A 21,645-nucleotide genomic window follows, 5' to 3' on the forward strand; every position below is an offset into this window, starting at 1 on the left:
GATCTGGGTCAGTTTCCATTTGAAAACATTTGCTGTATTTAACCAGGGTTTTATACAGCATTTCAAAGCAGATTTGGTTGCAACAAAGTGTAATATAAAGCATAGATTAAYGAGTGGCTGTGGTATTCACCAAAAAAACTGAAGGAAATATTTTTGTACTAAGCTTTGTTGCTTTGCTCCAATTTATTCTTGAATTGTGGTTGTGGGGGCCGTCAAAAATCATTCCACGGACCACAAATGGCCCCCAGATCCCAACATTGAACACCCTTGGTCTAGACAGCAGCAGCAGCAGCTCTTTACAGCAGATGCAGTTTATATTTAGATGTAGAGGAAGCTTCCTGCTGTGACAACTGCTGACATTTTTAACGTCTATTTGATTCAAGTTGTTATACGACCCGCTTTTAAGTGATGGTGAATAAATCTACAGTCGCTTCTGTCCACTTTGAATCGCCTTKGCAGTGATTCTTCAGTTATTTTCTCATTTCAAAAACGTTCAAAGTTTTAAAACTGATTTTTAAACTATTTTGATATTAATAAAACAAGAAAGAAAGAAGGACWTTTGGACACGATGGAGCCTGAGAGCTAAAACAAACTATGATGCCCTCAAATAAGAAGAATAAATCTTGAGAAATCTGGGTGAAATAAATCAACTTATTGCRAAGCTGAAAATTAAAGATAAGTTTTTCATTTCAATGTGTAGAATTGGGGTAAAGTTGGTGTCAGTAGAACCAAAATATGCAGAATAAAATGGGGAAAATTAGAGTTATTGAATCTAAAGAGCTGCAAGTTGCAGACACTTGAATTAGATTTTTAAATTTGCATCTGAATGAATCACTAGATTTCATTCATCAACATTAATTTGACWGATAAGGGAAAAGAAAATTGGATTTCTGATCATATTGTGCAGAGCAATGTTTAGAGAAAATCAAACAGGTCAAACGTGGAGGTGGATGGAAAATAATTTGGGCTTCTTTGTTATTCACAGGATCTGAGCAGCTTAAACTCCAAACATGAGAGCAAGTCTGTTCAACATCTACAATTTGACTAGAAATGTGTCCTCAGTGGAAAAATAATCCAAAATAAAACAGAAGGGCTGAAAAAGACCAAATCCCTGACGGCTCACTTAAAATTCACACCTCAACCCAAGTAAAGTACAAAGTTTGATACAAAAATATTCAAACCTCAATGAATTTAAGTAAAAATATAAAGAGTGAAACACTGAAAAAGTCAAACAAAAAACGACTTTAGTTCCTGCTGCTGGTTTTCAAACTGCTGAGACATCAGGTGTATTGTTGAGACATCAGGTGTATTGTTGAGACATCAGGTGTATTGTTTAGTTTTACTTTTGCATTTCTTTCCGACTTGCTAACTACTGCAAATGATTTGTCATTTGGAAAATATAAAAAAAGAACTTTCTTTTTTAAGCACTCTTTAAACAAAAATGTAGCCCACCTCCGGTCCATAACGTGGAAAGGTGCAGAAATAAGGCTGGAAATTTTTTCTCTGAATGCATCCATTTCTATTTAGATTCTTGAATCATTTCCTGCATAGATCATCACTTTTAGACCTAAGCTGCCAATGAATAAACCAACAAATAGCTTTAAAGCAAAAACAAAAATAATAATAATAATAATCTGCTTGGTTGACCAAATATATTTGAAGTGGTCCTGATCAACAAAAATCTTGAATGACTTGATAAAAAAAAAAACACTGACAGGAAAGCCGTCCCAGTACATGATGCTACCACCACCGTGCTTAACAGTTTGAACTACGTTTTGAATATTTCTTGATAAAATCTCTTGAAAATCAAGTATCATTTTYCCTCCAWCTCTCGGCACATGAATGCTCTTTTAAGGCTCTGTATCCCTTGCTCTTATTACTGCGTGTTTGCTCAGCTCTGACTAAACTTAACTGGGCTCTGATGCATTGTGAGTAGGTGTGAAACAGGACGCTGCGAGGTGCATGCGTGTGTTTGCATTTGTCATCGCCACCAAGAATACTTTTGAACAACTGTTCAAAGTAACACAAGAAGGGGAGGAGGATTTGGAAGCCCATTAGCGCTCGCCGGACTCCTTTAAGTAAGAGAAACACTTGAGGAAGACGGTGGCGTATTTTTGGGGTGGAAGAGAGCAGCTCAGGAGTGAGGTCAAGTGTGTGAGCAACAAGCGTGGAGGGAGGAGAGAGAGAGAGAGAGAGAGAGAGAGTGGAGTGGGAGTGTGGGAGAGTTCGTCAGACTCTGGTGATGGTTGGGAGGGAAAAACACAAACGCTTTATTCTCAGCTTTTGACTGAGATCCTTCAAGAGAGACAGAGAKAGAGGGCGATGCTGGGAGGTTACTGTTAACCTTACTTATTTTGTCAGCGATCTCTGAATGAATGCTGTGTTGTGATGGGGACTGTGAGTGAGCTGTGTGCGTCCAGTTTCCAAGCTTTTCTCTGCCCTACTGTACGAGGGGGAGCACCTGCTGCTGCAGCCTCAGGTGAGTACTTTACTTATCTTATCGCTGTTGTGACCTGATGTCATTAAAAATGACGTGTTGTAAAAAAAGAAATGCAGAGCAGATAAAGTGGCTCCAGTGTTTAGTTGCTGTGGTGATCGCAGAGCTCTCTATATTTCTGACATTTCTGTGTTCATGTACACACATGAGTCAGTGTGCGTGTGCGTGTGNGCACATGAATGCTCTTTTAAGGCTCTGTATCCCTTGCTCTTATTACTGCGTGTTTGCTCAGCTCTGACTAAACTTAACTGGGCTCTGATGCATTGTGAGTAGGTGTGAAACAGGACGCTGCGAGGTGCATGCGTGTGTTTGCATTTGTCATCGCCACCAAGAATACTTTTGAACAACTGTTCAAAGTAACACAAGAAGGGGAGGAGGATTTGGAAGCCCATTAGCGCTCGCCGGACTCCTTTAAGTAAGAGAAACACTTGAGGAAGACGGTGGCGTATTTTTGGGGTGGAAGAGAGCAGCTCAGGAGTGAGGTCAAGTGTGTGAGCAACAAGCGTGGAGGGAGGAGAGAGAGAGAGAGAGAGAGAGAGAGAGAGTGGAGTGGGAGTGTGGGAGAGTTCGTCAGACTCTGGTGATGGTTGGGAGGGAAAAACACAAACGCTTTATTCTCAGCTTTTGACTGAGATCCTTCAAGAGAGACAGAGAKAGAGGGCGATGCTGGGAGGTTACTGTTAACCTTACTTATTTTGTCAGCGATCTCTGAATGAATGCTGTGTTGTGATGGGGACTGTGAGTGAGCTGTGTGCGTCCAGTTTCCAAGCTTTTCTCTGCCCTACTGTACGAGGGGGAGCACCTGCTGCTGCAGCCTCAGGTGAGTACTTTACTTATCTTATCGCTGTTGTGACCTGATGTCATTAAAAATGACGTGTTGTAAAAAAAGAAATGCAGAGCAGATAAAGTGGCTCCAGTGTTTAGTTGCTGTGGTGATCGCAGAGCTCTCTATATTTCTGACATTTCTGTGTTCATGTACACACATGAGTCAGTGTGCGTGTGCGTGTGTGTGTGTGTGTGTGTGTGTGTGTGTGTGAGAGAGCTTGATTTGAGAACATGACGCACTCCCATCACATTCTGGTCCAGGATCCTCCTCTCCTGTGCGTGCCGACGTGACATAATCTCCATCTCTGCCCACTGCTCTCTGCTCCTCGCAGGTGGTTTCTCACAGCGTCGCTCATTCAACAGCAGTTATTTACACTCTAGAAAGAGCTCGGCAGGCACTCACACAGGTTAATTTGATGTGGCTGACAGCTTTTTTATAAATACACAGTGTAGCTGAGCCCAGTCATTTCTCCCCTTTTTGTTCCTTATTTTAAAGTAATGGGCCTTAAAACTGTGAGAACAAGTACAMATTTTCAGATAAGCCATTTAGAACTGCAGGGAGTCTTCACCTCTGGTCGTACTTTCCTGAAAACTTGACATATTAGTAGAAATATAGTTCCAGGTAGGAGTGCAGATCATCTGCATACATGGCAAATTGTAATTTTTTTCTTTCAATCATATACCTGCCAGTGATGGCCACACTTTCACTAACCCTCTAGTAGCAGCAAATTGTTTTATTTAGCACTTTTGCTAACTTTGAAATAATTAAGCACACTTAGCTTTCACTAAATTTATTTTTACAAATACATTCTAAAGTGCTAAATTACTTATATTTATTGACATCCACCAGTGGTGGGCACACTTTTTCTTATCTGCAAGAAGCTGAGTTAATTTCTTTTGTTTCACACACTTAACTTCCCCTTAATTAATTTTTACAAATACATTATAAAGTGCAAAATTTTGTAAGCGTTTTATCGACCATTTACAGTTCTTTTAGTATTAGACATTTATATTCACGCTCTTATTTCTTATTTATAACAGTTCAGTTTTCTCTCCTTTTTTCCTTGTCAGTAACTTTTTTTTTCAAACAACAAACAGTAGCAAAGTAGTAAAAAAATAAATACAATATGTAAAGGTATTACAGAACATTAAATTGGTGCTATAGTCTTTCAAAGGCAGATTCGAATTGAAGCATTAGCTTTAGCATTAGCTTCTGCTAAATACCMGGGTGGTGTAGCAGAAGTGATGGGTGTGATTTGTGCTTTAGGGTTAGTGCAACTAACATTTTAGTTTTTTCTGGAACAAACTACCAGAAAACTGCAAAACAGCTGAAACACTGAGTTCCTTTAAATCAAGACCAAAACCTCACCTGAATTGCTTTTGAGCCATAATAAATGGAAACATTGACCAACATATTTGTTGTTTGATTTTRGTGATGGCGCTCATCAAATGTAATGGKTTTTTTTAAATTGTTGACTGTATGGTGTTTTCTTTATGACTTTGTAATTTTATGTTTTTGCTGAAATGTGCAATACAAATAAACCTGATTGACTGATTGATTGATAGCTACCCAACTCTGACAACCACACATATAAGATTGGTTAAAGGTCCAAAGCAACACTCTCCAGTTCATTTAAGGGATCCATTTTTTTAAGTACTTAAAAAAAAACATTGATAATACAGCGTATCACTCCAATGACATTTAAAAACAGTATCTTGGTGCACATATTTGACTTTTATTAAGTTTGTATGATCCACATAAGGCCATAATTATGCACAATGCATAATTATACACCCCCACTAACATTTGGCTAAATGTCCTTTAGCAAGTTGCAGACCAGCTACACACTTTTTGTAGCCACTAACAACATTCTGGCATGATTCTGACTCAACATTAGATCACTCTTCTTAGTAGAGTTTCTTTTAAAATCATCAGTTTCCAGTAAAATTAATACATTTTCAATAAGCTATAGATCCTTMCTGTTCCAGAAGCCAAACGTTAGCCAGATTGATCCAAACCAATACCAGTGCCAATCTGTTTGGGTTCATTAAAACATCCCCACAGTATGATGCTACCACCACCATACCACCATCTGGTGCACTTTTCTCAGGTTTGAGTACTCCAAACACGTTTCCCATTATTGTTGCCAAATGGTTTAATTTTTAATTTGCCTGCCAGTTAAAATTGTCTCTGGAAGGAATTTGGTTTGCCTATCAGGACACTTTCAGTCGGGCCTGAGGGGCTCCTTCCTTGGTCAACACCCTCTGAGTTGGTGTTAATGTTCAAACTGGAYAGGAAAACTGCTGCTCCATCATTTCCAGTAGCWAAACCTTGTGGCTCCTGGTTTGTTCCTAAACATCCTAAACTATTTTATCTGAAAGKGACAGTTTGGTTCAGTTGAGACTTGAACACAGTTGAATTGTTCCAATAAAACAATAAAACTGGTTTTAAATAGATAAAGCAGGCCAGCGTTAAGCATCTAGAATGAACTCAATGCAAATGCTATTCTCCATAAATTTTGAAAATTCAGAGAAATGCCTGTAAGCTGAAATATTTGAATGAGAACTAAAATTTCAGCCAAAAAGAGAAATCCTTGACCATCGCTAGTGTCTATATGTGTAATTTTAATTTTGACTGGATTGAGGAGGATTCATTTCAATATTTTCTTTTTCTGAAAGGATTAGTTGAAAGGAAGAAGATGTAATATCATCAAAGGTTGTGAGGATCAGCATGAAACTGATTAAACATCCTTCAGTCTAACTTCTCAGACTGAAAATATTTATATTCTCTTCCTGTTTACTGAGATAGTCACACTAAGAAAAACTATCAGATAAAAGCAGTTTTTATSCAGGAAGAGAAAAACTTCCATGATTGTAGCTCACAATTAGTCAAATTGTAAAATGTTAAAGAGAAAAAATCTCCACCAGGACGAAAGCAAAACCTAACAGTGAAATAAATAAAGTGTTATTTATGAAAAAAGATKTAYTTATTAGTAAATGAATAACAAAGGGAAGTTAATTATAACTCAWAATGAATAACATTAAAGATACCAATGTCAGACAAAACAACAACAAAACTAAAACTTAAAAAATCCAATTAAAATGTTCAAAATGGCAAAACAATCAATTGAAACACTGATGAGTAAAAAAAATAATACAAATTCAATAAAATGACTCAAAGTCTGTACCCTCAGTCAGCTCTTTGTTTTTAAATCTTTGGTTTGTGCAGTTTATAATTAAACCCGAGGATGACTGAGCTGCTGTATGATAAATTAGTTGTAAATAAAATATTTAGTCAAGCAGATGACACGAGGCCAACCTTTGAATCTAGATGCAGAACTGTGTTTATGGAGGGGGGGAAAAAAAGCACCATTCCTGTGGTTTAGCATGATGGTGGCTGCATCATACTGTGGGAATGTGTTTTTTGAGCAATAACAGGAAGGCTGGTGGACAGAGCAGGGTAATTCTGGAAGAAAAGCTTTTAGATGCAGCAGAAGACTTTTGACTCAGAGAAAATGACTAAATATTTATGCAGCCAGAGCTTGAATGGTTTAAATCTCTTCTTCAGACGGGAGTCGAACTGAGAGTTAGTGGAAAGTTCTGAAAATCGATTTTCACAGATGCTCTCCACCCAATCTGACTGAGCTTGAGCTKTTTGTGCAAATCTGGTGCAAACCTGCCCCACRGACTGCCCCACTTTTCAGATTTCAGTTTGTAAAACAATTGAARCAGGTTTTACTCCCAGCTCACAATTATTGTGCCAATCTAACGCTTATAAATCTTCCCAAAACACAGTAAGAAGTGGTCACAAGATGTGAAAAAGTTAAAAATGTCTGAAAACTTATTCAATTAGCTGTGTATTAGGAAGCTGCCTTGATTAAACTGTGAAATTCAGCTGCTTTTTTCCCACCACCACGCCTGACCACATCCTGTTTTTTGGTGGGTCCAGCCTCTGAATAAAGCAGTGATTCAATCACACAGCTGCAATCCCTTGCCCTCTTTTTCCTCTGTCCTTCGCTACACCCTCTCCTCTCCCTTCCCTTTTTGCCCGCTCCCAAACGGTCCATCTCTGATAGCACACCAGCTTCCCCTTAAACTAATGTGTTTCTGTATGCCGCTGCTATTCAGCAGGTGGGGCTGTTATTTCAATTTCCTTTTTTCATGTCTATCTTGTGAGCCCTGCTTCCTCTTCCTGCCTAAATGTGGAAACAGCGATTTCTCTGCCAGGTATGTTCTCATACGGCTTAATAAGTTGGACAAACCCACAGCCCAAAAGGTGCCTGGAGTACTTTTTAGCATGTAGGCTTTGATWTTTATTTATTTTTTATTTTTTGTCATACCTAGTTTAAAAGGTGCAAACAGTTAAAGTCCAAAGAAAACACTCCATAAGATCTTTTMAGAGCTTGAAGAAATTATAACTAAGGCCAATTCATATCATTTGCAAGATAGTTTCTCTCCTTTAAAGAGAAAATATTATATCAGGAAGGGTTTCCCAAATATAAACAATTAGGCTTGAAATCATATACCTCTCTAGGTGCTTTCATTTCTTGCTTTTTACAAAGATACATCTACTGTGAAGAAAAAATATATTTTACTCACCTACAATAGGTTACGCCTCCAAAAAATAGAGCAGAAAAGAGCAGTTCTCATTCCGCTAATGCTATGTGCCAAACCAATTTATATTAACTCATCATTTAGTCCTCTTCCATAACATTTCAAAAAGTTGCAGCATTGAGAAAGGGATTGTTGAACCTCCTGGACTGTCTATGGTACTCTCTTCTCTTTAATTTATCCCCAGTTTTTCCATCAGATCTAAGTTTGGGGACTTAGGTGGCCATGGGAAGCTTTTTCTGKGTTGAATTGACCATTTTTACACTCCTAATCTGGTTGAAAGATCCAATAGCGACTCGTTTTATGCCTAGAAGTGGAGTGCATCAACTTTGAATTTAAAACGTCCTGATATTTCAAACTGCTCATCAGTGTTGACCTATATTTACCAGTTAAGTAACTTCTGAAGGTTGCAYGGATTTTATTTATGGGTATCAGAGTATAAGAGAATTAAAATGTTTGACGTGACAAAATGCAAAGGACTTCCAAGAGGTACGAATACTTTACAGGCGACTGTTAGTACATAAAACATAAAGACGGATGCTACGGGGTCAAACAAAACGCAGATGTTTGTAAGGCGATGTCTGATTGGTTGCTGAGAGTTGAGACTCCGCCCCCGCAGCCTCTCATCCACCGGCTGTTTCTCCGYCGCCAGTTGTCACTAACTGGCAGTTTAACGGTGACGGAGCTGTGAACCTGGGTTCCCCTTTGACCCGAAAACTTAATTAAAAAGTGACCAAATAAGATTTCCTTACGGAAACAGCGATACCAACATGGTGTTGAAGTCCGAAGATGGAGTCGGTGAGTTTCCAGACACGGTTTTATTAGTTTGAATGCTTCGCTAATCCAGAGGCTAAACAGGTTAGCTGGTTTAAACTAGTTTAACTTTACGTCCCCGGGATAACTGACGTCTCGTTTGTGTCCTGATATCACATCGTTAGGCGTTGTTTTAGCTTTCAGTTTCCTGCCAGGGCAACAAGTCCTCATCTGGCTCATGTGTTAATGCTCTTTGGCAGCCCTTTATAGACTGACACAAGGGATCTATTATTATTATTATCTGGATTGAGGCCAGCCCTCATGTGGGGGGGGTCTGTGCTTATTGTGCAGCAGCCCGTGTCTCTGAAACCAATCAATGCAGCCATTTATTAGTTGGATTGTCCTAAAAATACTCAGTTGACTTGACTTGATGTACTTTTGTGCTCTCTGTTTCCTAACTTGGAGCCAGGGAGTTGGAGTCTGTCAGCGGTAGGAATCTGTGGAGAAACCGGACCAAAACAGTGATGAACCTTAGGYTATAAATCAGCCGCCCTTCACAGCTGTGCACTGGTGTTTCCTGTGAAAAACTGAGCCGCACTTTCACCATGTATTCAGTTACAACACCCAGTTATAATATCAGGAAGACGGTTGAATCTGAGTTTGAGTGAAAGGGAGAACTTAGGAAGAAACTCYGGAATCTGAGCTGAGGATAACACATCTTTTCATTTCACAAACTAAGATTACATTTGATGAATATKGTAGATTTCCACATTAGTTTAGAGCATTTGACCACTGTAGTTCCTATTAGTGCTTATGTTAACAAATTTGTCAACGGAACAGCGTATCAAAAATAAAAGATAGTCATGTAGTCTCTTGTTGGATAAATATCATGCTTAGATCATGTTTTTGTAGACCGACACTGATTCCTGGCTCTCCCTAAAGTCTGAGATGTTGATGTATAGAAAAGAAAAAAAGTTGTTTCAGAACCTTTTGTTTAGTAGTTTTAAATGCTGCTCTCTGCCTCTCTGGGTACTCCAGGTTTCTCCCACAGTCCAAAAACATGACGTTAAATTAAAGGGTGTCTCTAAATTACCCTTAGGTGTGAGTGTGTGCATGGTTGTTTGTTCTGTGACTCTCTGGTGGCCTGTGATGAACTGGTGACCTGTTCAGGGTGGACCACTCCAGCCCCATGCGACTACACACCGACCAGCGGGTCTAGACCATGGATGCTTCAATTCATAACTTGCTAGTTATTATTCAACCGATTGGTTCACCTTTAGTTTATTGCTCGCGCTCTCAAAACTTCCCCAGTTTCTCTCTCGGCCACATTAGGATGTTTTCATTTCCTCTACGTTCAGTGGGGAACACTGTTCTTTGCTTCCTTTCTTCCAGTTCTTACTTACTGGACTTCTAAGCCTTGAGGCTGCATGAATGCAATCAGTAATCGGGGCAGGATTACATCAATCTTTTGAGCCAATTATCCTCAGGCCAGAGAACTCTAAAATGKACAATTATTCCCTTTTTTYCCCCCCAAATCCAGAATGGACAATTGATGCCTTGTGAACAGTGCCTGACAGAGCATTTTCTCTCTCTTATCACAAACAAACTGCTTTGCCTCGGGTCTCGGGTCATGTTCTTTTATGTGAACAAACACATGAGCTAAAACAAAACACACTAGTGTCTGTGCCTTGCTTGTTTCTTTGCCATCGGTTGTTTTAAAGACATGCCTTTCCTCTTCATCGAGCCAAGGGAGGGAGCCTGCAGTTGATGCTCCACTCCTTGATGGATGGACGAAGGGAGGGAGTAGGGAGGAGACAAGATGGCCAGAAGGAGGCGGGGGAGAGATGAGATTTTAAGGGTTTTCCTCCTTCACAGACACACTTAAAAAAAAAAAAAACGAAGTTTGTCCTCATTTAGCTTCTGGCAGGCTATGCTTTCTCTCCCGTCTGCAGTAGTGAAGAGATTAGAGCAGCAGAGTGACTGAAGAACCGCAGGACTGACCTGACTAAGAGAAACTGGTGACTAAGTTCCATCCTGAGGTTTTTTTTTTATTATTTTGGGCTCAAGTTGTTGTTCTGGAACCTTTAAGAGCTGTGGGGAAGAAGAAGAGCAGACGCCAGCGTTTTCTGGTACGATCATCAAGATTGTGACACAAATGTGTAGGTGTTCGGTGCGTCATCTTAACTTCTGCGTGAGAGTTTTTTCTCTTTTTTTTAATGCCAAAACTTAAAACAAGATGAGTGTGTGCATGCATGAGTTGTCACGTCTTCTTTAGAAAACTTGTGAAAAGCAGGAAACCTCAGCTTAACGTACAGTAGCTGCAGATTGAATATTGCGCATATTTTAAAGGATGTGATGCATAACCTGCTAACCACCAAGGCAGGGAAGGAGGATAGAGAGCAAACATATCCAGAGCAGCTGATCATCAGTAGCTTTGCAACAATGAAGGGTTGCAGCAAGTTGCAGAACAATTGCAAACTCTGTGATATGTGGAGCTGAGTTTTAAAAAACTTATTTATGTCGGATGTGTCTGGATTGTGCTTTATAAGCTGTCATAAATAATCTAACCTATTTCCTCTTGCAATAAACTGTTGTAGGAAGTGAGTAAATGCCAGTTTCGCTACCTTTTTTTTTTTTTTTTTTACAACGCCGTGTTTTTTTGGTCTTCAGGTTAATAACAAAAGCCGCTCCGGCCTATTTAAAGCCTCCTCTGGGCGATGATGGGATGTGTGTGATTMGTTAGTGCGTCACTGGGTGTGTTCTTGCACTMGATCATATCTAAACTGATGTCAGACATTTGTGGGTATATTTTTTGGGTTGATGCAACACATTAATGCCTTATGGTTATAGAAAAGGTTTCTAAAACTAATGTTGTACATTTGTGACGCGTTGATCTGATTTGCATAAATCAGAAACAGTTGATCACCACAAATTTCAGAGTAAAAACATAAGAAAATAACCATTCATGGTTTCCACATAAAATTTATTTCCTCTTTTAATCTTTCACTAGTGATTAGTAAACAGCTCAGTGTAGGTGTGGGTTTCTTCCAGCCAAAGATCTGTTTGTAAATATAAGTATGATGGAGTAACCTGAAGTATTTTGAAGCAGATAAGTGCAAGTTCTTGGAAGCAAGCGAAATGTGTAATCTTACTGCTGCCAGTTTTTATTTAAACAACTGGGAGGAGCTGGTTAGAATCTCTTAACGGCTCAAATGAACTCCGACCCCAGAGAAGTAGAAATTAGGCGGATTAGCAGTGCTTTCCAAAAGCTGATGGTATCATCCAGGACTTCCTGCTGTGGAATATCATCTGTGCTGCTCCAGATAGTAAGCTGTTAGAATGTCGGTCAGAGGCTCCTTCAGATTCGATGTAAGACTGACTGCTACTGGAAATCATTCAAGCATACAGCATCACAATTCACATTGACTATTTGAATAACATGAGTCACTATAACATTTAATTTCCCTTTAGGATACTTAAAGTATTTTTGAATCGAATGTTACAAGATTTTGAATGCAKAAGTATTGATGGCTATACTTTACTAGTTGTATTATTGCGCTATTGGTATCTGTAGGTTTTAATTAATGTACAAATATTTGGACGAATATCCCCATTTTGACTGTAGCAGCCATGCCACTTTTTTCTGAAAGTTTCAAAGACTGCCAAGTCGGAACAAAGAGTTTTTAAACGTTTTAGTCTACTGTGTTTGACCAATAAAATGTGCTGATAACTAATGTAGTCCATGTGAAATGGAGCTGATGTACTAAGTGATCCTGATTCATSCATTATTGSTGATAAAGYCTGTTCTCACTGTGTGCCCTGCTTCTGCAGAGTAACATTGTCATGTAAGCAGGGAGAACTGAACAATATGAACTGATTGAAATCTCTCAGCAGGATTCCTCTAATGAGGCTGATTTGTCCTCTGACTGGTTGCTAYTCCACTTTAATTGCTCGTTCTCTGCTTTTATTTTCTTGGCTTACATGCCTTTTTAAAAAAACATTGATAAAGCTTATGAAATAATAAATTAACTACTGCGCACTGTGTCTGGGAATAAAAAAATGCGAATGTGCCACTAAAACCACAATCTTACTTTCCCACCTGTTGCCGGCCTTCTTCCTCTTCCGTTTCTTCTTACGTAAATTTTCTTGAGAAAAACCACCAGACTGTCTCCGCCAGATCAGCGTTGGTCTATTTATCACGGCTCTGCAGATGTTTTGTGTGTCTGTGGTACATRAACTTCTGTTCTGTCGGAGCCCACACTCGGTCCTGTACTGTTATGGGTGTTTTCCCAGCAGGGAGGAAGCCAACGCYGCAATTTGAGCTTGTAATTGTAAAGTATGATATGAAATTCGCTTCCCGTCTTTACTTTGCTGACTTTCCTTTTGTTGGAACTTTTTGGTTTTGGTATTTTACTCTGCTGAAAGTGTAAATCTCTCCAGTTAATAGTTAAATAGTGCCAAGCTAATTCATTTTTGGTAAATGTTCAGGATTTTTTAATCCCCTATGCTAATCAGAGTAATTTAGGATTTAATATTTATTTGCCAAATATTGTTTTTATGCTAGGCTAACAATGTTCGCCCTTTTGTTTTTATATGACTCGTTCATATTTCACCGTAGAGCATGTTGGTACTTCTACAGCTCATTGTATGTGGGCAAAACTTGCAATAAAATTCTAATAAGAGTATTTCACGTTATAAAAGAATTTCTAGTAGAAATTAAGAAGTACACACACATCTTATTTATTTCCATTATTTTTATAATTCTTTAATCACAGAAATAACTATTTAGATGCCTAACACTCAGTGTTTTGTTTATTACTTTAATTAACAATTACTTCATGGTGGCAAAATCTGTAATTATAGGATTGAAAAAACTTTCAAATAATTGTTTAAATTTTATATTTATTAAATCTTATAGTTGTGTGGATTTAGTCCACTATCAGTTGTTTCCTGGTTTTGTTTTATTCAACACTAACTTGTGTGTGTGTGGGGGTGGGGGGTAAAGACCAAGTCTGGTGGCTCCACGAGCGCTGATAAAACCATTTAGCCACTTTTATTGTTCTAAACTAATATTTGTTTTCTATTGGATTAGTGCAGTTTCTATTGCTCATATAAAACAGCTCAGAGCAAAAATGAGAGGTCAGTGCTTTTATAATCTCATTTTGTTCTTGATAATAATTTTTTCCCCCCCTCCTTTCATTAGAGCATCATTATTGTAGTTAAACGATATAATTTCAGCTTTATGTCTGAGATCCTGTTTGTTTTGGGCAATGAGCTTGAGTCCGTCTTCCCGTCGGTGTCTGTGGTAACGGGTGGTGTAATCTGATGGAGCCCAGATTGTGTTGCCATAGTGAGCCAGAGCGGTGGGACTCTCTGGTCTCCGTTCTGCTGTTGTTTCGAAATGTGTGTGTGTGTGTGTGTGTGTGTACTGTAATTGCATTGTGTGTAGGATGAGGGAATATTTGATCTCTGCCTGAGTGCTGCGTTCGTTTCTGCCCTCAGTGCCTGATGACCTGAGTCCAGAGGAGCGACAGGAGCTGGAGAGCATCCGCCGCAGAAAACAGGAGCTGCTGCAGGACATACAAGTAAGTACGACTCTGAGACGTGAGCCRCTCCTTTCGTTTTTATTTCTCATAATCATTTCTCAAACTGTAAACGGATTTCATCTAAAGCCTTTGTTAGTAATAGAATCACTTGTTTGTGTTTAGAGATTTGTGCCCACTCTTGTTGCATTAAAAAAAAATCTAGACTATGAATGAAAGCAGTTTGGTCTTATTTAAAATGGTTGTTTTTAACATAAACACACATTTAAACCTTCATCTTAAATATTTTGTTTGGGCAAAGATTACATRATAGAGCAGGGATTTAATAAATATGGAACATAATGTCATATTTGCTGAACCCCTTTTCTACTGATACCCCTAAATAAAATACAGTTGTCTTCAGAAGCCACTTTATTGGTAAATCCAGTCCATCTGTCTGTAATTTAATCTCAGCATAAATCCAGCTGTCCTATGACACTGCAAAAACACAAAATCTTATCAAGTTTATTTGGTCTAGTTTCTACTGCAAATATCTTATTTCAAGTGTACTAAGATATTTTCACAATAAACATTTGTGTTTTTGCAGTGTAACTCTGAAGAAGTTGCATAGATCTAAAATCCAGTTAAGAATCTGTGGTGAGACCTGAAATTTGATGTTCACAATTCTCTCCATTCACTTTTGATTTTGGGAAAAAATTTAACAAAGTAATGGGGGAATGAGATAAATTACATTAGACTGCTTCATATAAGTCAAAAAACATCTTGATACTCACAGTTACCAAAGAAAGACGTGAGGAGATGAGTGAAAGTCAACAATACAACAGAGAGTTAATTACCAAAAATGTGTAACATAGAAAGTACTGGCGCTCACTGCTGCTTTGTAGGTCAAAAAGTAATCTGTGTGTACGGCAGCGAAACCAAGAGATAGTTTCATAAATAATAAAAAGCTCCATTTACAAGGTTAAGTTCTAAGGTTAATATTAAAATTAGAGAGCCAGCCCACCTTCAGAAAGCACTTGGTTTAATATTAGAGGAGGCTGATAACTCATCTACCTATTATCTACTTTAAAAAGCCGATGCAWTAGAAGAAAGTCAGGGTTTCCTCCAGTGTTTCATAAGCCTGGCGGGTCACCAGGCTTTACTTGTTCCCCCACCAGACTAARCATTGCTTATTTACTTAAGTATTTTTAAAATGTTTGCATTTTTTTTAACACTTTATAGTTGGTGTTCAGGTGTTAATCTTCCAATCTTTCAATAGCACATAATTATCAAGTGATATTTTCAAATTTCCTGTCAACTATAAACAGTTTTAACTCAGAAACACGACGGACTGCTGGATGAATGACTGAACTATCACCCACCCACTGGACTTAGCAAGTTTTCTGGGGGAAACCTTGGAAAGTACACTATTTACAAATATAATTTGATGGGGTTGTTCCACCCTGAACGTTCAAAGCCAGGTTATTTCAAGAGGAGTTGTTTATAAAATAAAGGAGAAACCCGGATTATATTTCACATGTGAAACCTTGAGGTTGCAGCTGTTGTTTGCATTTTCTCCTCGTTGTTTGAATACCAGTCTGTGTCCTTGAGTGAAATTAGACTTTCATGTCTGGACCAGCGAGTCTCGTTGGGCTGATGGGGGTCAAAGGATGGGATCACCAGAGCGACACTGTACACAGACGAGACGGATGATCCTCTTTGTTTGGGGGTGGGGGGCCCACATTTAGACGACTGCAGGAACAGATTCCCTCCTGCTTTTGCCCCCTTTACAGATAAATCAGCAGATAATCTGTTTTTAAAGGGACACAACAGCAATACTGTAAAAAACTAGATGTATTTTTTTATATTTAATTTTATATCAAAAATTTAAAACTTTTTTCAAATTACATTATTCTTTGAGAAGAGAAATAATGACTCCCTAAATTTAATAGTGAAACCGAGTATTTCTTTGCAGATTTTTTTTGGGCACAATAATAAACGTCTCGTTTAAGGTCGCACCCCCTATTGTGATCTTAGCCTAGGCTTTGACTAGGACAGTCATAATTATCATTCTGCTGAGCCATGAAGACTGGGATTTGATGGTTTGTTTAGGAACTAATTGTACTAGAGCTCATTGTAGCTTCTAGCCGTCTATCTTTAATTATAGGAGCAAAAGGTTGTTTTTCTAGAGAGCCATTTCTGTTGAACATGGTTTTCTTATTTTAAACAACAAAATKAATAAAGCACCAATATTTTAAACTCTTTAGTCTGTTTGGCTAACTTTAAAATGCATATCTGGTAATAAAACTAGTTAAGTAATTACATGTTTGGGTCTATTTGATGAGCACTGACAATTAAATTATTTYAAGTAAATAAAGATATATAGTTTACATATTGATTTAATAGAATTTCTGCATTAATTTACATAACATGCATTATTTATTTTACATTTTATTTTGTTAAAATAAGAACACATACAAAAATATTAGCTTTTTTATTTACTGCATTGTGAATCTGTAGCCTATGATAACACCAAATAATAATGAATCTGTTAATAAACAACTTTTTAATTAGCTGCACAAACATGAGATCATGGAAAATTAAACTTGGACAATATTAGCTCTGGGAAAGTGGAAAATTTTATTGTCTTATAGACTGAAGGGTTTAAGAGTGCAGTAATTAAAACTACAGTTTTTTGTGTGTGTCAATATTAATTATAGAGAGGTTTTGATTGCAGACTTGATTCAGTTTCAGGTTAGAAAATGTTCTTAAAYCAGACTTTATTAACTATACGCAAGATCTTCTAACAGTAGTTTCTGCTAAAATGTGATTAAAAAGCCAGACAGGTTTAAAAAAATGATTTGAAAAGTGGATCCAGGTCAAAGTTTTATGTTGATTTGAAGTGTTTTCTATCTGCTCTGCAGCCTGCAGGCGGTGATGATGTGCAAACTGATGAATGTCATGTTGTTCTCYGAAGCTCCGACCACTTCCAGCCTCAGGGACAGATGGGTTATGAACCATTGCAGCAATACAGAGACGGTGCATTGTTTCTGTGTTTATGGGAAACAGAATCAAAAATAAATGTAAAAATTAGTATTTATTGTAGTTTCCAGATTCCCTCAATGGGAGACGTTGATTTTTTTTATTTATTTTTTTGTAATATTTGACTCCAGATTTGTTTTCYGTTTCTGTTCTTCAGTTTTCTACTTATAGGATTCATTACACCGTCTGYAAAACAGATCAAATGCAGTTTAATATTTTCCAAAAAAAGTGTGAAAAAACCMTCAGAAGTATTGAAAACTGGTTTCMCAGACTTTAACACTAAGTATTATCCTTTCTCTCTTTCTCCTCAATCATTCTTTCTTTTCTTCCTCCCTCATGCCCTTTTCCAACTTTATTTATACCTCTTTCCTTTCTTTGTTCATTTTTTGGTCCATCCTCCTTTTCTCCCTTGTCCCATTTTTTTCCCATTATTCTATCCTTGTTTCTTTGCCCCATTTTCCTCTGTTTTGTCCTCCTTTCATTTTCTTTCCTTCATTCTCTTTTCCTTGTCCTTCCTCAGTTTCATCCTGTTTTTGTTTTTTTTCTGGTTTTGTTTTTCCAACGTCAATATTTTATTCCAGATTTGTTTAAAATCTTGTTAATCTTTTTAAAAATATATCTACTTTAAAATTCATGGTGAAATTTAATATTTTATGTTTTAAAATGAACATAAAGGTCTGGGAACTCTGGGCATTTGAGTCTTAAAAGTGCGTAGGAACCCTGTTGTTCTCCTTTCTCTCATAACTTCGGACTTGCTTGAGCAGCTCCGCTAAGCCGGTCGGTCTTGATCTGTCATATTCCCGTCTTCTTCCCGGCACCCAGGCAGACCTGTGAGGGCGTCAGGGAGGGGCGGCCCGATGAATCTGGGTCAGCAAAGAGAAGAGGGGCTGAGCGGCGACCCCAGCACAGGTGCTGCAGCGGATGTCTGCAGAGCGAGGCCGTTTCACAAAACTCCTGCTAAGAGGAGGAATCGCTCAGGACTGAATCATGGCGGCACTTTTTTAGGAGGTTTTAGTGGGTTGTGACTAGAGTGGGAGGTGCTGGTCGTGATGAGCTGCTCGGTGGGGGGTTTTTTTTCTCAAAGAAAGAAACTATTTTAATAATGAAATTAAATCGTGACTGTTTATGTTATTTACGTTTTTGTTTTGTGGTTTGAAGCTGACCAAATTTCCCCTGTTCCTCTTCTCTGTTGTCTCTCAGAGGCTGAAGGATGAGATAGCAGAAGTGACCAATGAGATTGAAAACCTGGGCCTGACTGAAGAGAGGTAAAGTGTCCCTCAAATACCATGTCTGTGCGTAGGCAGCGCCGCTCTGCTCAGCCTTTGTTTTACATTCACAGACACAAAAAACTTGTTTGCATCATCCTTTTACACGACATTCTGATTATTCATCGTCTCGCTTAAATCCAGTTCGTTGAATTGCTAAAATGAGATTATATTTGTAGAACTAAACTGAACATTTATTGTTAAGTGTTGAGAGTATTTTTGTCTTATTTGATTGCAGGAAAAGCATGCAGAGGAACAAACAGATGGCCATCGGCCGGAAGAAGTTCAACATGGACCCCACAAAGGTGAACGCATCAGTCAATCTCTGCATTTAACAAACAGTGACAGACATTGACATWGTCAATTAACTTAGTAATTGATTTAGGGCTGAAACGATTCATCGAGTGATTCGAGTACCTCGATTATTAAAATTCCTCAAGGAAAATTGACCTGCCTCGAAGCTTCGTTAATTTATKTTTTATCATTTAGCGCACTGTGTTTCAGCCGGAACATTATTTGCGTTGMGCGGAGCTCTGACTTCCGCCTCTGAGTTGTTGACGGAAGCTACGTGTTAGCGGCATAACGTCCAATCTTYAAGTTCGGCCCGCGGGGATTTTACTGATTGGTGATAATTCCGGGTTTTCATMGTTTTTGTGGGACCAATAAACATCCTTAAAATGACCGGCGCGATGCCGGGAGTTCGGCAGCCTTTCTGCTCCGGAGCTGCTGGTTGAACGGCGGGAAGAAGCTGAGGAGGATTTATACARGTGAGCGGAGAGACTGAACACGGCGGGCGGCTGAGGGTTGATGCTTACAGGGTAAGAGCAGCTTTACGGACGAACCGCACAATAAACTTATATCATCCCGGTCTGAACAAACGGGAGGCGGAACATGGCTGGTAGATGAGTTTCTGAACGGAGGAGCCGTAAATATCCCGTATTGCTCCCCCGATCTACAAAAAAGTAACTGGTAGGGAAGCTCAAATGTGGGAAAAAATAGACTGATGTTGATATCCGATAGTAACACTGGTGTTATGGAAGATTTACCAATATTTTATTTCATAATTGTTTTTATCCGATTACTCGATTAATCGTAAGAAAAATCTATAGATTAMTCGATTCCTAAAATAATCGTTAACAGCAGCCCTAAATTGATTAATCCTTAGCTGGAGAACACAGACTAATTCCTGAAAGAACAACACACTCAGTGCAGAAGTTAAATTAATGCAACAACATTAACATTATCGCAATTTAACAAATTCTCATAGTCTGGACAGAAAGGATGCTTCAAATAAAACTTTTTGAAAACATTTTCTGTCTGTTTTTAGAAAAGAAAGCGAGAAATCAAATCTGAAAAATTTGAGATTTTATTTTATATCGCTGACCCCTACTTATCTTWTTGTTGAGTGGGTAAAAAAAAAAATCACTCCATTTTTGGTGATTTTAGTTATTAAAAAYAATACATTTTTGTGGCCCAYGAGTGCCAAAACAGACTGATTTTGTTCTTATTCAGTTGATATTTTCGGATCCTCAGCCTGAGTTGCTCGTTTTCATTTCTCCTCCTCAGGGGATTCGCTTCCTGATCGACGGCTCTCTGCTGAAAAACACCAGCGAAGACATCGCTCAGTTCCTCTACAAAGGAGAGGGCCTCAACAAGACGGCCATCGGCGACTACCTGGGGGAGAGGTGCGCTTATTTAATCCACATTACTGGAATTATGATTCACGATGTTACACAAGCAGCTCCAGTCGAGCTTTAATCCCGCGTCGTTTCATTGTTTCTAACGTCTAACGTGGGCTTGTGGGTGTGTGTCTGTGTGGGATCCTGTGTGTCGTGCAGGGATGAATTTAACATCAAGGTTCTGCACGCCTTCCTGGAGCTGCAYGAGTTCACGGACCTGAACCTGGTCCAGGCGCTGCGGCAGTTCCTCTGGAGCTTCAGGCTGCCGGGCGAAGCCCAGAAGATCGACCGCATGATGGAGGCGTTCGCCCAGAGATACTGCCACTGCAACCCGGGCGTGTTTCAGAGCACCGGTGTGTGACGCAGGTTCAAACACACAACGGTTCTGATGTGCACACAGAAACTTTAAGGGCTCAGAGTGGGACAGTCTGCAGTAGAACAGGATTTTATTTTAGTGTTTTACCGGATAAGAGTTTTAAAAAGAAAATAAATGGATTAAAAAATATTTCTAGATCCCAGATAACGCCTTCCTTCTTTCTATCATTCTTTATCTATCACCTTTCTTATGTCTTTCCTTTCTTTCTTATCACCTTTGCTTAGTGCCTTCCATCCTTCTTTATTGCCTTCCTTCCTTTTTTTCTTTCTTCTATCATTCTTTATCTGTCACCTTTCTTCGTTTCTTTCCTTCCTTCCATCCTTCCGTCCTTCTTTCCTTTCTTAATTCCTTATTACTTTTCTTCCTTCTTTCCTTCCTACCTTTCTCGCTTCCATCCTTATTGCCTTTCTTCTTCCCTTCTGCCTACCAACATATCTTCTATTTTTTGTCTTTTGTTGATTCTTTCCTTCCCTCTTTTCTTTCCTTCCATTTTCCTCATACCCTGTATTCCCCTTTTCTTTTTCTTGCCTCCTTCTTATCCTTCTTCATTCCCTTCTCTTCTCATTTCCTTGCCCTTCCTTCCAGCCTAAATTGTATCTTTCTTCCTCTCTTTTCTTAACCTTCTTCTKTCCTTTCTTTTTGTCCTCCTTCYTTCTGTCCTTTCTTGTATGAAATGTAAACAGCTCTGAGAGTTTGAGATAAATTGTGTTGTAACCTGTAGAGAGCAGCCAKCAGGTCTCATTTCCAGGTATGTTCTGTGTCTCCTGGAAACRRAACATATTTTTATTCTCAGGAAAGCCTAACCAAGAGCATTACGACAGAAACTTGACATTCAAGTTCTGCCTTTTCTCCAGATACATGTTACGTGTTGTCGTTCGCCGTGATCATGTTGAACACGAGTCTGCACAACCCGAACGTACGAGACAAACCGTCAGTCCAGAGATTCACTGCCATGAACAGAGGAATCAACGACGGAGGAGATCTGCCGGAGGATCTGCTCAGAGTGAGTCCAGTTCAGTTTGTTCTGCAGCGATAAACTCCTTCCTCTGCCGAGGCTCCTTTCTGTGTCAACAGA

The 21,645-nt window shown here is 38.9% G+C and overlaps 1 protein-coding gene across 1 annotated transcript in view; it reads left to right on the top strand.

Moving 5' to 3' along the window:
* Positions 1-2,942: 2,942 nt before the first annotated feature.
* The window catches only part of LOC103481821 (cytohesin-1-like), a 20,293-nt gene continuing 1,590 nt past the window's right edge, over positions 2,943-21,645 (top strand). The window contains exons 1-7 of the mRNA XM_008437583.2: positions 2,943-3,317; positions 14,189-14,271; positions 18,451-18,515; positions 18,754-18,820; positions 20,082-20,200; positions 20,354-20,547; positions 21,425-21,573. Coding sequence (XP_008435805.1) covers positions 3,227-3,317; positions 14,189-14,271; positions 18,451-18,515; positions 18,754-18,820; positions 20,082-20,200; positions 20,354-20,547; positions 21,425-21,573 — 768 coding nt within the window. The 5' untranslated portion in view covers positions 2,943-3,226. The remainder of the gene's footprint in view (positions 3,318-14,188; positions 14,272-18,450; positions 18,516-18,753; positions 18,821-20,081; positions 20,201-20,353; positions 20,548-21,424; positions 21,574-21,645) is intronic.

The sequence above is a fragment of the Poecilia reticulata genome, linkage group LG19 (assembly GCF_000633615.1).
Source record: "Poecilia reticulata strain Guanapo linkage group LG19, Guppy_female_1.0+MT, whole genome shotgun sequence".
NCBI lineage: Eukaryota > Metazoa > Chordata > Actinopteri > Cyprinodontiformes > Poeciliidae > Poecilia > Poecilia reticulata.